Source organism: Elgaria multicarinata, chromosome 2 (genome assembly GCF_023053635.1).
Source record: "Elgaria multicarinata webbii isolate HBS135686 ecotype San Diego chromosome 2, rElgMul1.1.pri, whole genome shotgun sequence".
In the NCBI taxonomy this organism is placed as follows: Eukaryota; Metazoa; Chordata; class Lepidosauria; order Squamata; family Anguidae; genus Elgaria; species Elgaria multicarinata.
Genome location: NC_086172.1, coordinates 19,812,251 through 19,833,021, shown reverse-complemented (window position 1 = coordinate 19,833,021; position 20,771 = coordinate 19,812,251). Strand labels below are relative to the sequence as shown.

General features: G+C 41.6%; 1 protein-coding gene across 3 annotated transcripts in view; it reads left to right on the top strand.

The window, feature by feature from the left end:
* Positions 1-20,771, top strand: part of IKZF2 (IKAROS family zinc finger 2) — a 129,912-nt gene that overhangs the window by 54,464 nt on the left and 54,677 nt on the right. For 2 of the 3 annotated variants that reach the window (XM_063116103.1, XM_063116102.1), the window contains exon 3: positions 9,530-9,721. In XM_063116103.1, coding sequence (XP_062972173.1) covers positions 9,530-9,721 — 192 coding nt within the window. Of the gene's footprint in view, positions 1-9,529; positions 9,800-20,771 lie in introns of all 3 variants that reach the window. The other variant, XM_063116104.1, reaches the window with a different exon arrangement.

The following is a 20,771-nucleotide window of genomic DNA, read 5'->3' as shown; positions in this document are numbered from 1 at the left end:
TGAAAGGTTTTCATGAGATATGTTCTGTCCCCATACATTTCGTTATTACAATTGATGTATGTGTCCGTATCTCTTATAAGGGGTTAGTTTAACCTTCGGTTTGCTAGTAAAACTGAATTACTGTGTCGCGAAATGATGCATGTCTAAAAAGTGTGTCACCAACATGAAAAGTTTGGAAAGCTCTGCCCTAGAGAGCGAGCTGTGATGACCAGCAGGTTGGGAGGAACCCTAGGCTGGGATGCACCTTTAAGCTGCAGGGTGAATCTGTGGTTCCCTGACATTGCTTTAAAGCGCTTTATAACAGTTTTATAGCGCTTTAAAGCAGTTAAAGCGCTTTATAACTGTTATAAAGCGCTTTAAAGCAGTAGTGTAGATTTTATAGCGCTTTAAAGCAGTTAAAGTGCTTTATAACTGTTATAAAGCGCTTTAAAGCAGTATTTATTTATTTATTTATTTTATTTATTTATTACATTTTTATACCGCCCAATAGCCGAAGCTCTCTGGGCGGTTCACAAAAATTAAAACCACAAAAAACATCCAACAGGTTAAAAACACAATTACGAAATACAGTATAAAAAGCGCTTAGTGTAGATCCGGCCCAGGAAAGGTGCTAAGACAGGCTGGATGGGACTTAGGCAGTCTTCACTACACCTGGCCCTCCTGTTGAATTCAAATCAGCTTGGAAGAGTTGGTTCAATTGTACTCCAAGTTACTTACTTTCTTAATTGTGCAGATATCATTTGAAAATATATCCAGCCAGGCTGGTTTATCTGAAACATGCATATTCTGAGTTATTTTAATTGCTCCTATGTTGGTCCGGTAAGTTAGTACAGTATTAGAATTGTGTTCTGTAGGCTAGGGATATATATGAATGATTTGTGTGGTATTTTTTAAAGTCAAGATTTCTTCAGCTAAACATTCAGATTAACAGGGACATAATTGCTGCTTGGCATATTATCTTTAAAGAAAAGCAGAGGAGATCAATGCCAAATACTCCGTATGAACAATTCAGAAATATTTACTGTATGGCGTTGCTTTCGTTTGCCTTTTGTGTGTCTTAAAGATGCCATTGTGAGAAAAGAAACATGTGAGCTAAAGCTGTCGGTTTGAACACTGTGTCAGAAAATATCCAGAAACTGCAAGTTGCTACACAGATGTATAGATTTAATGAGACACCACAAATGCCATTTATTTGTGCTAAGGAATATGACACACAGGGAACTGAAGAAAAGTTTGTATTCTGAACTATTTTATATTTTTGCATTGCCATCTGTCACTGCAGACAGAGTAATCTGAGCGTAAGCCTGAAATTTATTGGCAAAAAAACAATTCTTGATAATTGTTATTTATTTACATATTTTCAAAGTTTAATAGTTTAATGGGATATAGGGCCTAGTCCAGTCATCTAAAGTAGTCCAGGCTTAAAGTAGAAGTATGACATCATCATCATCATCATCATCACAACAACAACTAATATTTTCTGCTGCACATTTTGTGAGATGATGCTGTGTGAGAATGAAATGTGAAATAGAGTGATGTAACATTGCACAACTCTTATTACAATATAACAACTGCTCTCAAAATGGCTGCTATCCAAGTTTTCAGTTTTCTGCTGATGTTCCACAGAATTGCTTCCCGTGATGGAACACTTTGGTTCCTAATACTCCTAGACTAACTGAAGTTCAAGTTTGCTTAAGCCAAGGTTTACTGTGATAAAACAAAGACAGATGACTTGACTTTTGGCCTAGTCATATCCCAAGCCTGGAGACAAGAGAATCAAAGACACAATGAACTTTATGTTTCCCCAAAGAGAGATAGAGAAAGGCAAAAAGGACACTGAAAATGGAGGGTATTTTTTTTTCTGGATCTTGGTGCTGCCTGACCACACAATCAGCCCAATCCAACTTTTCTTGTATTTTTAAAAAGTATTTTCATGTGACTAGTTGCACTGGAATCAGGATGTATAGTTGAATGTCCATCAAATGATAAGCATATGCAAGCCTGCTTATGCTTGTGAATCTTATTGGTTGGAAGCGAATATGTATATATTGCATTATGAAGAGTATCAGGATGAGGCTGGGGTCCCTTCTCACAACTGCCTGGATGATCTTAAAGGAGGCCTGATGAAATAGTGATAGTAGGGGATGATTATTATTATTTTTTAAAGTGCAAGTTAAGAGTTAAGTTGTTCTTGGAGTTTTAAAAGCTGTTAAGTGCAATAGGAAGGATCATTCAGGTTTTAGTGCTAATTAACAGCTCTGGAGGGAAATGAGAGGGGAATGGTGCCTAGTAATCAGGGGAAGCCAGATAAGTTTCCTTTTAGCATATGTTTCTTGGGTATAAAAACACTAGCATGTTCAATATCTTTGGGAGTAGTAGTGGTTTCAATCTGTTAGAAGCTGGACCCAATTTGCTCTGCTATATGATGTTTCCTGCTGCTTACACAGGGGCCTGTTTATGACTCAGTAAAGTTCTTCAAGCCCTCCACTGTCTGGATTCAGTCTGTTTTATTAAGCCACTTCTACTAACAAGGCCTGCCTCAGATTGGAAAACTAAGAATATCCTTCTTGGTTTATTCTGCAGCGTTAGCAGTGATATAAATTTCCATGTAACTGTTTTGCAGGATTAGGTTGTTTCTGCGATGAAATCCACTTTACAATATTGCACAGTTTTAGGCTTAGAAGCTATCAAATGATGTGAACATTTATTTATTAAGGTGCTTTATCCGCGAGAGTTTGCCTGCAATACGGTATATCAGTGCCACAAAATGACAAGATTCCCACGGAGTTTGGGAGGGGGATAGGACACAATCTTTTATTGCAGATACATTGACTCTTTAGGTTATAGGATTTGGGTTGGGCGTGGGGGAGAACTGCTACTGCCGGATGTGATGTGATGACAGACACACAAGAAGAACACCCAGACACACTGTCAGAATGGCTGAAAGGGGGCAGAGTCTTAGTTGAGAGAGTGGCCCAAGGGAGGCACACACGTATTTAGTTTTCTATACCCCTTCAATCCATGGCCACAGCAGCTCCAGACGTGGCACAAAGAATCTCCTTCCCATTTAGTTTAAAGGGAGGGAGGAAACCCTTTGAAAGGCATGTTAAAAAAACATTTAAATAAAATATTTTGAAACCGAAGAAGGCCTACTTCCAGTCAGAAGCTGACAGTTTCTGCCTGCCTGCTTGCTGTATTTCCTGCCTGCCTACCCTTGACTTGCGCAAACTCCACCCAGTGACGCCAGCCAGGTGCCAGGATTTTTTCAATGAAAAGTTGGCAACCCAGCTAGCACCGAGGTGGGCACCTTCTTCTCTTGCAAGCTAAATCCCAAGCACGTTTCAGATGGTTTTGTTTTATTATTGCTGTACTTCATATTTATAAAAAGGCTGTCAGCTGATTTAAGAAACTTTTAGTTTTGTCTTTTAGGGCACAATCCTATGGGTCCTCATAAGCCCCCAAACTTTTGAAGGCTTACATGTATCCTATGCAGAGAAGCAGGCACCTTTCGCTTCAGGGATTCTTTGATGAAACTTAATTGATATACCCGTACCAATCTGGGTTCCAGCCAGGATTCTGGACAGAGGCAGAATCTTGGTTTTGTTGTTAACAAACCATAGTTTCTTAGTGCAGCCGAGTTCAGACAACACAATAATCCATGCTGCAACATTGACCCATGGTTCAACAACAACCCACATTCAACCCATACTCAACCCGTGAGTGTAAATTATCATGCTATCTCAACCCAGTCACTGAGACCTGGTGTAAAATATATGTTTGCCATGTGGTTGTCTCATTCAAGCCTTTTTGGTTTGTTTTGTTGAAGAAACAGCGGTACTGTTTTCCCACTAAAAATCACCTTATCCAACTTCTGTTTGCCGCTGAAGGAGCCACTTGCAGCACCCACTTTGTTGAACTCCCTTGCTTGAGAAATTAGCCTGGCTATAAAATAGCCTTCCCAACATGGTACCTACACTACAACCTCCATCAACCCCAGCAAGCATAGCCTATGGTTCAGGATGGTGGGAACTATAGACCAAAACACCTGGAGGTCACCTAGTTGAGGAAGACTGATGTATAGCACCCACTGGAAAAACCTTCATTTAAAAAGGCATATTTATTATTTATTATTATTATTTATTTATTACATTTCTATACCACCCAATAGCCGGAGCTCTCTGGGCGGTTCACAATATGCCAGTTTATGGCGACTGGGCTAGAGCGCTTTATCCATTGTGCCTTTAGTTGTGCTTGTAATGTATTTCATGATGGACTTTGAGAAAATTGTGTATCTGTCTGAGTGCCCAATAGTTGCAAAAGCATCTAGCATGATATTGTGTTCAGGGACGTTCAGTCTTGTCTACTCTTTTTCAGTGATGTACTCCAAAATCCGAAGACAAATCTTTCCTTCACCATCAGTACAGTTGATATTGCATTATAGTTTCTTTTTACAATAGTCACAGTTTTAAACTACGAGTTATTTTTGATGGTGCAGGCACTTCATAAATGAAAGTATTCTTATTCTAATTGTTATATACTAGCTGTAGTTCACTTATTGTAAAGTGTTTCCATTGAAGTAAACAGGCCAACTCAGGAGTTAAAAGGGATGTAGCATGTAGCCTCTGGCTGTTTTATATTTATGAAGATGTGGTCATTCAGCGTGATGCCATGCCTAGAGATGAGCAATGAGAAAGCTATAATTAAAATTGTAACAACATTGTCAATTAAATAAAGTTGGCAGGATGCTATATTTCTGCAATGGGCAGGAATGGGGGAAGGAATCTCAAGTGAAGTGTTCTAAAAGTACACCAGGAGAATTTGTCAACATTGTTTTATTATGGTTTTAATTTTTGTGAACTGCCCAGAGAACTTCGGCTATTGGGCGGTATAAAAATGTAATAACTAAATAAATATATCTTTCAATGCCAAATTTCTATATTGTATGTATGTATATATACTTGTATCTAGATAAAAATACAATGTGTGTCTGAACAAAGTTTATTATTTACATTAAATCGAGGGCTAGAAAAATCCACGCACGCACCCAGGAGATAAAGAGCTAGGTTCAAGTTCTACCTCTGATGTAGACCCATTGTATGGCATTGGGCTTGTGACTATCTCAGCCTCAACTTCCTTTTTTCTTTTAAAGTCAACCAAACAGGAGTGTAATTAAGTATTTGGCTAAATTTACAGAAAATGAATATTGGGATAAACCCACCAAACTTAACATACTAAAATCTCCCTTATTACCATCAATTGATCCCCAAAGTGTTTAATATTGTCTGGATTCTATCCCAAATAAATTATATACACAATTATGTGTGTTACGAGAATATGAATATATATATATATATATATATATATATATATATATATATATATATATGAAGTAATGTCAAGGCAGAGGGAATTACCTTAGTTGCAGACTACTTGTAAAGAGCGGAGGAGATCCCTGCTGTAGCAGCATTCCCCTCCTTGGAGACCTGCAATTCTTTCTCTTAGTCCCAGATGGAGAGGAAATCTCCACACAGGCAGCAACAAGCTCTAATGGCAGGTTCCTGACAATGGCAAGGGCTGAGAAAGGAGAGGATGGAAATTTTTTGCAGCTTTGCTTGGTATCGAAGTGATTTGCTGAGGAGTTCCTAGAAGAAGCACTTCTTCTACAAATGTGGGAGAGTTGAACCATCTGTATGTGTGAAGAAGGCTTGTATTTCAGAACTGATTTGCTCTCTTTTGTTTTGCTGATCCCCCCCCCCCCAACCTGGATTCTAGCCAGGGCTCAGAAAGGAACATTTAGCATCACAGATGAAGCTGCTAGTATACCTTTCAGATGTGTTGGAACCACCCCCTTTCACTATGCAGCACTGCCGTGGATGGGGTCTAAGGTTGTTTGACCCATCTAAAAATAAGGACCCCTCTCCTTATTTAAGAAACAAGAGAAAAAAAAAGAAAAGAAAAGAATGTTGCAAAGAGAAATACAACTTTGCTTGTTTTTTCCACTGGGTACACATTTCTTTGTTCAGTTAAGGGCGCAATCCTATGTGTGTTTAGACAGAAAAAAATGTCCTACAACTCCCAGCATGCCTCAGCTACCCATGCTGGTAGGGGCCATGCTGGAAGTTGTAGGATTTCTTTCTGCCTAGACTTGCATAGTTCAATCATTTTTGGAAAATTTTAGGGAAAAAACATTGTCAGCAGAAAAGTCTTTTAAGGTTCCAGTGCCCCCTCTGCTCCATGTGCATCTTATTTTGTTTATAGGTTTTTCCCTGGCACTGGAAGAAAAGTCAAATTTTGGTTCCTCCATAGATTGCCTGTGGGAGGGTCCACTGCATGTGTGTTGCATGCAGAGGGTCCCAAAGTCCCAAAGACTTGGAGAGCTCTTGCCAGTCAGAATAGAGAGTATGGAGCTAGTTCAACCTTCCCCAACCTGGTGACCTCCAGATGTGTTTGGCTGTGCTGGCTGGGGGAATGGGAGCTGATGTCTAGCATATCTGGAGGGAACCAAGTTGGGGAATGTTGAGCTAGATGGAGCAATGATCTATGGGGGAGCGTGTTGTAGTTCACTGGCAGAAAAACTGGTTTGTGTGCAGACGGTCCCAGGTTTGATCCTTGATAGCATCTCCAGGTAGGGTTGTACAAACGTCCTGCCTGAAGCCCTGGAGAATCACTGTTTCCAGTCAGTGTCCACAATACTGGGCTAGATGGACCAGTGGTGTGACTCCACATAAGGCAGCTTTTATATTTCTGTGGGGCAAAGAGGACCATTCACAAAATAGCTTCATCTGAACTCACGTGGACCTTTTTAACTTGGTACCAATTTACATGCTATTGGCTTGCTAGCGGTTCTATGAGTGAGTGAGTGAGTGAGTGAGTGGCTACTGATCCCATTTTAAAGATGGAGGAACTGCATCCAGGGCCAGCATCAAGCGTGGATACGGCCAGGCACCCACCAGAGGCTCACACCCCAGCAGAAGCCTACTGACGAGAGTTGCTCCTCCTCTTCACCATTGGAACCTGATTGTTGCTCTGCCTTTTGCTCAAGCCCAGACAACAGTGGTGGTGAGAAGACAGAGGGGTGGATACCACTGCCTACTGGTTCTCTGCTTGTCAAACAAGCAAGGAGGTAGCAATGATGATGAGAAGGAGGAGGAGGAGCAATGGCAGTTAATGACAAAGGTGATGAGTAGATAGACGCATTGGGGAGGGGGCCTGGTACCTAAGGGCCCTCAAAAGCCTGGAGCCAGCACGGTCTTCTTCTATGAGTTTGTGACCATTGCATAGCTGAGCTACAATTTGTATCCCGTTTCAAGTTTAATATTTCTGCCGGTAGCCGCAAAGGCTTGTTAAATGTCTGCTAGTAATGGACCCCGTATTTGGTTAGGTTCAGTAAGCCACACTGTACTTAAAATTTTATTTATTTATTTATTTATTTATTGCATTTCTATACCGCCCAATAGCCGAAGCTCTCTGGGCGGTTTATAAATTTAAGACAATTCAAAACAAAACAACAGTATAAAACCATAATATAAAATACAATATAAAAGCACAACAGCAGCAATGCAAAAATACAAATTTAAAACAGCAAAATTTTAAAATACTGTTAAAATACTGGGAGAATAAAAAGGTCTAAAAGACCTGGCGTCTAAAAGCATATAACGTAGGTGCCAAGCGAACCTCCTTAGGGAGGTCATTCCACAGCCGGGGTGCCACAGCAGAGAAGGCCCTCCTCCTGGTAGCCAAATAAGCTTGCCTGTTTATTATTTTACTGTAAGCCAACGTGATTTTCATATAGGATGATGATGATTTCAAGGGCTACTTAACCTTTACAGCTTCCCCACCCATATTTTGAAATAACACATTCTTATCCACCACGATCACACACCGTGATCGTCTGTCAATGGATGATATATCGGCCCGATGAAATCATTTTGAACCGAAGGTATTGGTAAGGCAAATGGTCGGCAAGAAGAAAGAGTTGATGGTGCAATTCTTGTCCCCCATCCTAGACAGGAGTAGGTATTGATCTGAGCCCCGAGAGTGGAGCTTGGCTTTAATAAATGTGTGTCCCCGGAGGGCTTACAAGGGCCCTTAAGGGGATAAAGGAGTGCTGCTTCTGGAGATCAATAGGCTCAGAGTCTCTAAGGCCTTAACCCAAGTTCTTTCAGTCTCTATGAAGAGAGACTGAAAGAACTGGGCATGTTTAGCCTGGAGAAGAGAAGATGGAGGGGAGACATGAGAGCACTCTTCAAATACTTAAAAGGTTGTCACACAGAGGAGGGCCGGGATCTCTTCTCGATCCTCCCAGAGTGCAGGACACGGAATAACGGGGAAGCCAGATTCCAGCTGGACATCAGGAAAAACTTCCTGACTGTTAGAGCAGTATGACAATGGAATCAGTTACCTAGGGAAGTTGTGGGCTCTCCCACACTAGAGGCCTTCAAGAGGCAGCTGGACAACCATCTGTCAGGGATGCTTTAGGGTGGATTCCTGCATTGAGCAGGGGGTTGGACTCGATGGCCTTGTAGGCCCCTTCCAACTCTGCTATTCTATGATTCTATGAAGGGTAGTATGGAGGGCCTGGGGAAGCTCGATTAAATTCCAGCCCTTTACAAGGCCTAGGCAGTGCAGCACTGTAGCAGGAGACGCCTTTTGCAGGATGAAAGCCATCTGGGTGTATGGATAGGCTTGCTGAGGCCTGCTGGTGATGGCTTGCCCCCGTCTTTGGACTGCAGACCCAAACATGAGACCCTGAATGGCCTTATAACACTGAGTTGCTCAGACTTGGTGCCTTGGGGATGTCAGCACTGGCTTTAAATTGTAAGGCTCTTGGGGTAGGGACCAGTTAAACCAGTTCTTTGTAAGGTGGCATGTACATAAATGATGCTGTAGAATTAATAATAATAATAATAATAATAATAATAATAATAATAATAATAATAAACAACGCAACTGCTGCTGCTTCTGGTTCCTGGTTTTAGGCCATAGCTAGACCTAAGGTTTATCCCAGGATTGTCCTGGGGTCAAACCTGTTCATCTAAGTGCCACACAGGGCATCCAGCGCTCAGGCAGGGACTGACCCGGGATGATCCTGGGATAAACCTTAGGTCTAGCTACAGCCTTAGTGTCGGATCATATCACTTTGTGGCAGGCTCACGTGACTAAGCATGCAGGGTGCTCCTTGCTGCAGACTTGCGTTCCTTTTTCATGATAGGTTGGCCAACACAGCAGGCCAGCAACCTTTCAAATTACTTAAACTTGCAGGAATCAGATGTCTTGTGAACCGTTTTTGGAATCTTTCTTTAAGACTAACACAACAGCACTCTTGTTTTTAGGATGTTTTAATAATGTGTACTATGTTTTTAATGAGTTTTCTGTATTTATACTTATTGTTTTTCCCTGCCTCGATCCAAAAGGAGAGGCGGGTAAGAAATATATTATTGTTGTTGTTGTTGTTGTTCTGTAAGGGATTGGTTGTGTTTTTTTTAAAAAAATATTAATATACTTTTATTTTATTTTTTTTAATTTGCAGCAAATTCCATAAAGCTAGAGATGCAAAGCGATGATGAGGATTCCGACAGGAAGCCCCTGAAGCGGGAAGATGGGATCAGAGGTCATGATGAAGGGAGCAGCTTAGAAGAGCCTCTCACTGGGAATCACGAGATGATGGAGAGCATAAAAATGCAGGAGCTGTCAGGCGAGGGAGGAATCCGGCTTCCGAATGGTAAACTGAAATGTGACGTCTGTGGCATGGTTTGCATTGGGCCCAATGTGCTTATGGTACATAAAAGGAGTCACACTGGTAAGCAGCTGAAAGAAAGCGTGATGACTGCCTTTGGCATCTGATGTTGATATGACCTGACATCTGTTCTCTTGCCTTTCTTCATTCATCAATGATAATCAATTGCTGTCAGGAATATCTCCCCCCCCCCAAAAAAAAACACGTATGTCTGTTGGCCAATTAGAAACTAGCATTCATTTCCAGACACACCTATTTCATCGTAAGAAAGGCGTTGGAGAAATCGTTTTCCTGTTAAGTCTTCTCCATTGTGAAGGGCCATTCCAGATTGACTCTCTAACTTGACCCCCTTTTTCCATTGGTTTTACGAAGTCCCCACCTCACCCCCACCCCCAGAGATAAGTAGGAAACATCTCTCAAAATACAGGACACATAGGCCCTGTTCAGAAGACACCTTAAACCACGGCTTTAACTGTGGTGAAGAGCAGTGGTTCAAGGTGTCTTCTGAACAGGGCCATTGAGAAGTGATAACTTTTCATGGAAACTAAGGCCATAGCTAGACCTAAGGTTTATCCCTGGATCGTCCAGGGGTCAAACCTGTTCATCTAGGTGACACACAGGGGATCCAGTGCTCAGGCAGGGGCGAACCCTGGATGATCCCAGGATAAACCTTAGGTCTAGCTGTGGCCCAAGTCTATCGACAGCTATTAGCCTCCATGTTCAGAGAACTCTGCATATGCTATATTCATATTTGCAAAAGAAACTTGACAATGTGTTTAGCTGCCAAGTAAAAGAATTAAGTCAGAGCACCTGCAGCACCTGGCCCCCTGTTCTTTCCCCCATTCTACCTGACTTTGCAAGAAGTCTCTGGCTGGTCACTGCTTGACTAGATAGACTCTTGAACTGATCTCACAGGATTCTTCTTAAGTTCCTACAGTCTACGGGCTTTAGTTTTGCATGCCTTTTAATGAGCGCATGCTGCTACATTTTCCAGGTTAATTGACCGAAGGCATGGTTTCTGGGTTTCAGTTGTGTTTAGGTGTGTCTGTGCAGTAAGAGCTCTATATCTGGGCTTGACCTGAGACACACGCAAATGTAAGTGTGTCCTATTATTTACGGACAATTCCACTTTCTTAGAATTGCAGCCTTCATTTAGAACTCCGTAGGGACTGGCGTGTAAAAAATACATGAAATAAACAGAGCAGAGGTATAAAATCTGCCCCCAAAAGGTCAACATTCCTAGTGGAAGTTTCATAATAAGATTTGTCCTACAGTAGATCCAAACCTGAAGGCACTGATTTCTAAGGCAGCCACTGGGACTCCTGCAGATATTCAGAAAAGAAAAGAAACTCTTACTTCCCTCAGATTTTCTTCATTCCTCAGCCCCACTTGCACCTCAGTTCTCTCTCATTCCCTCTTCCACATCAGAAAGGGGGCGGGGACCAACTCCCTTTGTTTTGTCCTCAGGAGATTTATTAAGATAAGAAACTAACAGGAAAAAAAAGGATTGTGAAGGGAAGCTATTGCAGGAAAGGAAGAAAAATCTAGAGGAGATTAGTTTGAGAGAGAAAAGGAAAGACTGTTTCCTAATTTTGAGAATATTTGCTATGTTTTGTTGGGGCTTGCCTGGGATGTGGGACAACGTTTAATTTTCAGAAACGGGACTCGACCTTATGGGTGACAACGTTCTTTTGTGGTATTAGCCTTTCTCTTTAATTTTATGGGAGGGGCCAGCTGCCACTTGCTCGGTGGAACGGCACTCTGTATATGTTCACAGGCACTTTTACTGGAAAATAGAAATATTTTTTGGCTACTAAACCCAGACATATGTAAGTTGTGATCCCTTGACTTGGAAGAAGGACTTAAGAAGCTGGTTCTGGAATAGAGTTAGGTCTCAGCTTGTGCCTGGCTTTTCCTAATTCAGTAGATTAAAGCCAAAGCTACTCTGAAATTTTTGAATGTTGGTATGGGTTGCACATGTGCTGTGGTGTGGTGTGCACCAGAATGGCTCCTGGGCCTTGTTTTCTTGCACACTAGCCCTCAAAAGTTAGGGTTGGACACCAGTGTACTTCAGTGGTTTGTACGTGACTTGGACATCTGAAAACTATTAATGAAACTACATATTGCAGGATCGGCCACATTCACACAAAATATTAATTCAGAATTGCTGAGAATTCTGGGCTAGATCTACACCAAGCAGAATATGACACTTTGAAAATGTTTGGAAAACTGTATATGGAGTGTATCCTGTACCCTGGGCCCCAACAGTTGTCACTACTGTTATAAACCGTTTTGAAGCAGTCACGTAGATCCTGCCCTAGTTTATCAAGAAAGAGGAAGTGTTCTAGTGCACACTGCCCAGTTGCTCCTGCTGGGCTCCTCCTGCAAGCAGAAGCAGCTAAAGTAACCAGGAATCTACCAGGTCAAGAAAGCTTAGTATTACACTCAAGACTAGATCCTAGCTTGTTCTTCTATCAAGCCAGCTTCAGGGTCAACTATAAACTCTACCTTCAAACTCCGGTTTGTAAGTAAACAAGCTAGGAATTTGGGTTTGGACATGATGCTCAGCTTTTTTCTTGGCTTTTTTTTTAGCAAATGTGGCCATTATGTAGGATTCAGAATTAAAAAGTAGACTAAAGAAAGGAACAGGAAACAGGGAAGAAGAAAAGAATTGGAAAAAGAAAAGGGACCTTAAAAACATAAGAAGAGCTGTGCAGAGTTTAAGATGGGAGACTACTGCTAAATAATGTCATAAAAATGTGAAGGAAATATGTGCCCTCCACAAAGTAGAACTATAGAGCATGGCACAAATGAGGAATGCTTGTGTGTGTGTGTGTGTGTGTGTGTGTGCAAGCAAGAGAGAAGAGTAAATGGATAGCAGTGATGCAAAGTAATTGCCACTGAACATACCATGGGTATAAATCATATGTATTTGCTTTAGAGCACTTTCAAATAGTATTGGCTGGTAAATATAGATATAATTTGGAGATTTTACACTTTAGGCACTTCAGCATTTCTCCCCCCCCCCTTCAGAGTAGCATTGTGACCATCAAATAGAGATTACATAAGACACTGCCCTTGTTAGAGCCATTAGAGTTCCTATATTGAGGAATAGCCCTGGTTCCTTCTGTGAAAAAGGCAGTGATGCATTGGCTATTCAGATGTTCTCAACCATATAGAAATGGTTTCTCTTTTGATGTGTAGCTTTGTTCTCTACTTTTGCTGACCCCAGACATTGCTTAGCTACTTTATTATATAGAACTTTCATTTTGATGGGGGTGGGGGTGGGGAAGAAAGGTTTTCCTGTGCATCTTTAAGTTCCTTGCTTTAATTTCAAAGGCAAATGAGCGGCCATTTCTATCCCTCCCCCCAACAAAAGATTGAGCTTGATTTCTAAAATGAGGTTGTCAAACATATTTGTGAGACAGAGGTCAGTAAATAAAGAGATGACACACAGAACACTGGGTTTAAACAGGGCCACATTTTATTAAAGGGGGAACCAAAAGGGGCATCCAGTCTGGCCTGGTTTTCAGACCTTTCTGAGTAGGGCGAGCTATTCATGTCCTGTGGGTTGGCGCTGTACAATTCACCTCCCACAGGGGTAGGGAGACCTTCCGGTGTCACCCCCAACCCAGGCCACAAGGCTCAAGGTGGGTGAGAAAGGTTGGCCTCAGAGGTAATCCTTATCTCAGCCTGGCCGCGGGGCTCAACGCTGGGAGCCCTCAGGAATTACCAGTCACCGCAACAGTGCCTATGAATGCCCGTTCCTTTCTGCCTATCATCAAATGTGACCAAATTAATAAGCAACACCAAATCAACCGATTTATACTCCCAGGCTGTCTTACAGTGGGGAGTCGGTGAAAAAACATGAGCAAAAAATTCCTACTCAGCCCTGAATGGCAACCAGAGAACTCACACTACATGTAGGGAGGGAGCCGTGCAAACAAGAAGGAAAGTAGGATGGGTAAGTGCCTCTTTATAGGCCAGCATTATACCCCTCCCCACTTAGTGGCACCACCTGCTCAGAGCCAATAGCGGGAGGGCTCATCTCCATTCTTCCCCCACTCATAAATGCTTCCCCATGCCCAGGCTGTGCCGGGCGTGGCAGAATGGCCCTTCTTACAGGACTGTTATGAGGTTTACTGAGGCGCAGTCAGTACGTGCAACAGAATGAGGTGGTAGAGTTCTGAGGTGGTAGAATGGACTGTTCCACATCAAACTGCAGGTGGGAGATCACATTTTTAAAAATGTTCCCCTGTACTAGGGATGGTTAAAGTTTGGCCTTACAGATATGGTTGAACGGCAACTCTTAGCGTCCCTCACCAATGGCTATACTGACCAGGGCTGGTGGCCGCTGCAGTCCCAGGAACACCCGAAGGGCCACGAGTCCCCCATTCTTGCCCTACATGTAGAAAACGAGCATAATATGGAATGCGCTGGTCTATATAACATTTGTCCCCAATATGATGCCTTTTTTTACTTGCAGGAAGTTTTGTTGTTTTTATGTAGCGTTGTGGGACATTCAGAAATGGTACCTTCAACCTTCGGTCTGCAGTGGTACAGTCCATTCTGCCACCTCAGAACTCTTGCATGCATTCTGGTTGTACTTTTGTGTTGTGGTTTTATATTGTGGTTTTAAGCTTTTATATTATATTTTATGCAGTACTTGTGGTTTTAACTTTTGTGAACCGCCCAGAGAGCTTCAGCTATTGGGTGGTATAGAAATGAAATGAAATAAAACAAATAAAATACCACCCCATTCAGCTGCATGTACAGACCAGGGTCAGATCTACAGCAAACAGGATATAACACCATGAAAGTGGTTTGAAAACGGTATACGGCATGTGTCCTGGGCCCTAACAGTTGTCAGTGCACTTCAGTACCTGCCCAAGCCTGAGATAATATATGTAAAGTGCTTTGAATACGCTAAGTACAATATCAACCATTTGCTGAGTTGGGTCAAAATTATTTTGCTGCATTAAAAACCCCTTACAAATAAGTTCACAAAAAGTGTTTCGTTACCTCCCCTGCCCGCATGTACACACGTAACTCTTTAGTCACCTGTGGCACATAAAGCAGCCTGAGAGAGAAAAAATGAGGAAAGAAGAAGGAGAAAGATCCGCTTTATTAAAACTTCCCTGCGTGGTCTCCTGGAGGCAGTTCCTCCTTGTGGTGATGTAACAGGCGCAGAGTAAGCAGATAAGCAGGCAGTAATTGTGACTGGGAAGTATAATTAGCTAGCTGGCCTTCTCTGGAATGATATTAGTGTACATCTTGAATTACTTCTCGGCCCTTTGTGAAACTGCTTTATGCCGCATATCTTCCCTCTCAAACCCTACAAAATAGGGTTTTTTTCTTCAAATAGATATCAGTTGGTGCATATCCAAGCGTGTTCAGAGGAGGGCAACCAGGATGATCAGGGGTCTGGAAACAAAGCCCTATGAAGAGAGACTGAAAGAACTGGGCATGTTTAGCCTGGAGAAGAGAAGATTGAGGGGAGGCATGATAGCACTCTTCAAATACTTAAAAGGTTGTCACACAGAAGAGGGCCAGGATCTCTTCTCGATCCTCCCAGAATGGCAGGACACGGAATAACGGGCTTAAGTTGAAGGAAGTCAGATTCCAGCTGGACATCAGGAAAAACTTCCTGATTGTTAGAACGGTACGACAATGGAATCAGTTACCTATGGAGGTTGTGGGCTCTCTCACACTAGAGGCCTTCAAGAGGCTCTTGCACATTAATGGGACAAGCAATCCTTCAGTATTAAGAACAATGCTGTGAAACTGGACATAGTTGTAAATATGGTGAAGAAAGGGGTTCTTGTACAAACAGCTGGACTACCATCTGTCAGGGACACTTTAGGGTGGATCTCTGGCCTTGTAGGCCCCTTCCAACTCTGCTATTCTATGATTCTATGATTCTATGTTATTTCATTAAAACAGTTGACGCAGTAAAGGCATTGCCCAGCAGACTGTGCCCCTTAGGTCAGCAGTGGGCAGACTTCAGGCTTGCACAATCTACACCATATTTTTACTAGGACCCAAAGACACACTGTCCAGAGCCAGGTGCACAAGAATGAAAGAACAGGGTGCTTCAGATTCTTCAGATTTGTTTTGAATACCAGAAGGACTGCTAAAAACTTGGGGATCAGAAACCCTTGCTGATACCCTGCAAATCATTCCACCATCTACTAGCAGATCCTGATCTACTTTCTGCCAACCCCTGACTTAGGTCACCTTCCTGAACTGTGTAGACTTGTGCGGCTCCAGGTCAGCTGAGACTCAGATCTAGAGAGACTGGGTTTGAGGCATGGAGCTACACCATGGTGCCTTGAAGGCCTTGAGAATCAAGCTAAGTGGGGGATTGTTATTATACCACCCCATAGCCGAGGCTCTCTGGGCAGTTTACATAGGATAAAAACACTTAAAAACAAAATACAAAAAATTAAAATCACAAAAACATACAATTTAAAACCACAAAACCAAACCCAGGCTAATTACATATTGCTAAATGCCTGGAAGAAGAGAAAAGTCTTGACCTGGCTCCAAAAATATAACAATGTTGGTGCCAGGTGAGCCTCGTTGGGGAGATCATTCCATAATTGGGGGGCTACCACTGAACAGGCCCTCTCCCTTGTTGCTTTCCTCTGACCTTCCCTCGGAGTAGGCACCCGGAGGAGGACCTTAGATGTTGAGCGCAGTGTATGGGTAGTTTCATGTCGGGAGAGGCGTTCCATCAGGTATTGTGGTCCCAAGCCATATAAGGCTTTATAGGTTAAAACCAGCACCTTGAATCGGGCTCGGAAACATACAGGCAGCCAATGCAAAGCGGGCCAGAGTGGATCAGGGCAGAAGGATGGCACCTACTAGGTCAGGGGAAGAGCCTGGCTGTGCTTGGGGCCCCAGTGGGAAGGCCGAACGCCATGTGTGTGGAGCAAATAGCTGGTGCTTTCTAGCTGTGCACCTGCCACTCCTCCCTGCCAGCCCTAGGAGAAACCGTATAAGTTCCTTTAAAATTACTTCCTGTTCTTACAGCATTTCGAGTATTTGTAATGCTTCTGCAGCTTGTTGCCTCAAAGTAAAACACTGCTCCACTGATATTTTTTAGAATGAATGACATCAAATTGGGGGGGAAACAGGAAACACAATTTAAAGCTAATTGATGTATGTTCATTTTTATACTTAATAAAACCAAACAACCTGTAGAATATGATTAAAAACACAATCCCCACCCCCTGCCAGCATAGCTTGCTGAAGACAGTACACTTCACCAAAACCGAATTACCCTTTAATTTGGCACCCAGGGTGAGCACCACATCCACATATCCTGAAGGCTAAGCCTGTTACAGTTTCCAAATGCCAACTATTGTGACCAGCTAGAATCAAATGATAATGCTTTTCCTGAACTGTATCAATCAAATTTATTATGGCTAACAGCCAGCATGTCGGAACAAATGAACAATAAAATACAGTTAAAAGATACAGTTAAAATGCAGTTAAAATAAGATAAAATTAAGAGATTAAAAATCAAAATATACAGGTGCCACAGGAGAAACATAACAAACCCATCTGTAAAGCATTTAACAGTGTTAATTTATCACCTCTCTACGACGGTTTATAGCTGCTGCACAAAATCTAGCCACTTTAGCTGTGACCTGAGGGTTCAGGTCTGACAAAAGATACTCTAGATAAAATTCATCCAGCCTGCCTGGAAATTTTTGTATGAGTGGGATTTTAAGAGAAGATCTAAGGTCTTGATAGAAGTTATAATAAAGTAGGACGTGACCCACTGTCTCTACTTCTCCCATCTCACACGGACAAATCGGCTTGCTATAAGGGATCTTTTTGAATCTACCTTCCAACAGTGCAGACAGTAAAACATTGAATTTGGCTAGCATAAATGCCTTTCTAATAGGGTGACCATATGACCGGATTTGCCCGGATTTGTCCGGGTTTTTGATGGCAAATCCGGGAGGGGGAGGGAAAATCCGGATTTTTTTTCAAAGAGCAGCTCTAATGGGAATTAACAAAAATGCTTATAACTCCGTCATTTTTTAAGATAAAGACATGAAACTTGGCACAATGGTAGCTCTTAGGAAGGGCTTTAGTCATACCAAATTTGAAACAGATCCATTCATCCATTGATTTTTTAGATTTTTTTAAAAAATTGAGGTTTTAAAATTATTATTTTTAAAATCGTCATTTTTAAAGACAAAGAGATGAAACTTTGCACCATGAAAGAATTTAGGTAGAACTTTAGCCACACCAAATTTGAAACAGATCCGTTCATCCATTGATTTTTTAGGGATTTTTTAAAAATTGAGGTTTTAAAATTATTATTTTTAAATCGTCATTTTTAGAGTTAAAGAGATGAAACTTTGTACCATGATAGGATTTAGGTAGAGCTTTAGCCACACCAAGTTTGAAACAGATCTGTTTATCCATTGATTTTTTAGGAATTTTTTAAAAAATGAGGTTTTAAAATTATTATTTTTAAAATTCTCATTTTTAAAGATAAAGAGCTGAAAGTTGGCACCATGATAGCTTTTAGGTAGAGCTTTAGCTGTACCAAATTTGAAACAGATCTGGGAGCAGTAGCAAACCCTGTTAACAACAACAGCAGCTTGCAATGAGTGCAGATACAGTCAGAAAAGATATTTGAGGGAAGGGGAGAATGTAACACACAGAGTATAGCAAAAGCTTCAAAGTACAGCAAAACCTACAAAAGTAGGAGTGAGTGAAGTTAATTTCAGATACATTGAATCTCTCACTTGTTCTTTATTTCAGTGATTTTAACATTAAGATGTTATGTAGAACAGATTTGTCTTAAATGTGTGCTGTAAAATCAGACATGTGACCAAGGCTGTGTTCGGGTGGGCACGCCCCCTTGGTACTGGACACGCCCCCTTGGGGGCGACCATGTTGTCCTCCTTTTTGGTTTCCAAAATATGGTCACCCTATTTCTAAGTTTGGGGATGGTCAGATTTATCAAATAGTTAGAAGGTGCAAATGACACTCTATTATCCCTAAAAGAAGGGTATAGTGTTGCTTGGCTTAAATGATTTTGGAATTCAATATCTTGAATTCGCTGTGAAATACCTATTTTTGCTTTGGCATACCCTTGGGTTAGGATGGCAGTTGTAGAGAAGCCTAAAGTTAATAATTTCATATTTAGTAGCTTTTTCCTCTTTGATTGAAAGGAGTTGTTTCGTGTAAGTGGAGCCAATCCAACAGGCGCAAACATCATTTTTAACCAAAAATGGAATTTGCGCAACCATATGCGGGCCTCTATTGAAATTTGCCCTGCTTCTAACCGTATAATTGCATTTGGAACGCAGCTTGGAATACGAAATATTGCTCTCAAAAATTTAGTTTGCACAGCCTCCAATGAAACAAGGTTTTCAAATACACATACTTCTGAGCCATACAACATCTGGGCTAAAACCTTGGCAACAAATACCATGATAACAGAAGGGGCGTGCTGCCCTCCATTGTTGTCAAAGAAGGAGAGGAGGGCCTTTGTACTTCTCTGCACATTTGCAATGGCATTTTTTGATTGTACCCTCCATGTTCCTAATGAGTGGAATATTATTCCTAAATACCTATAGTATTTAGCTGGCACCCAGAAAAGGCTCCCTTTTCCTGCTGCCGCCATCCACCTTCTGCCATCTCCGCCCTTGCGTCTGGCGGCTTCCGCTGACGCATATCACCAGAAGTAGGCTGCATGATTTTATGATATCGTGGGGGCTCTGCTGATTCCGCTGCACAGCCCAAGTATGAAGAATATATAGAGTTGTATGTAAAAGAGGGGGGGGGGTATACAGGAACATGTCTTCCTGTATACCCGCTCTCCATTGCCTACATTTTTATATATACTAGTGCAAAGCCCATGTCACCTGCTTTTTTGTCCCTCTGTCCCCTCACCACAAAGTGGAATAAAGGAGCTGTGGCTCATGAAATCCCTTGAGGCCCACTTTTTTGCATCACACTAATTGTCTGAGCTGCCCTTCCTGCTCGGCATGGAGGAAATTAATTGTGATCAAAGCTCAAGCTTTTGAACTTTTTCAAACTTTCAAAAATGCCTGCATGTCTACACTGCTCAAGCTTCAATTTAAAACAAAAAGGAGCAAAATTGGCCTGGTAGATCTCCAGTAATAAGCCTTACACTACTGTGCTTTTATACATAAGATTTACTTGGGAGTAATTAACATTTGTATTTGTTTGAAGTGATTTGAGCAGGTAAAGAATGCCTTTCCCTTTTGGCCCATCGACTTAAACATCAAAAGCATGGAAATGTCAAGTCTGCTATTAAAGATGAGAATAGCATGATATATACTTCTCCCATAGATATAAATTTACAATTTTTAAGATTTTATATGGAGTAGCATAGTAAGGGCAGTGAAATACCGGAGCAGGATATGAATGCCTTTTTTTTTTGCTCAAGTTAAGCTCCCAGGCTTTGATTTTTTACAAAGGAAAAAAGAAAACCCGCTCATTCCCTGCCACAGAACTCCATTCCAGTTGCCACCTTCCAGCTCCTAAAAAGATCCTTTTTGGTAAAATAATTTTGATAAAATGATTTTCTTTACAAGGAGCCCATAGTCTCCCCCTCCCGTTTCAACACTCCTCAAGCTTAATTCGTGACCTGTCCAAGCCTTCGACGTGATGGACTAAGAAAAGAAGCTGTCTCTTCTAGCAGTCACATTCATTCACAACTACATCACCCTGGACCCGCACCCTTACAATTAAGAGGAGAAGGGAGGGTTCCAGGGCAAGTTTCATAGCTAAAACACAGCAAATTTCCTATTTATTTATTTATTTATTTATTGCATTTCTATACCGCCCAATAGCCGGAGCTCTCTGGGCGGTTCACAAAAATTGAAACCATTCAAAGTATAAAACAACAGTATAAAACCATAATATAAAATAAAATATAAAAGCTCAACCAGATAAAAACAGCAGCAATGCAAAATTACAAATTTAAAACACCAAGTTAAAATGTATTTATAGACTGCTAAAATGCTGGGAGAATAAA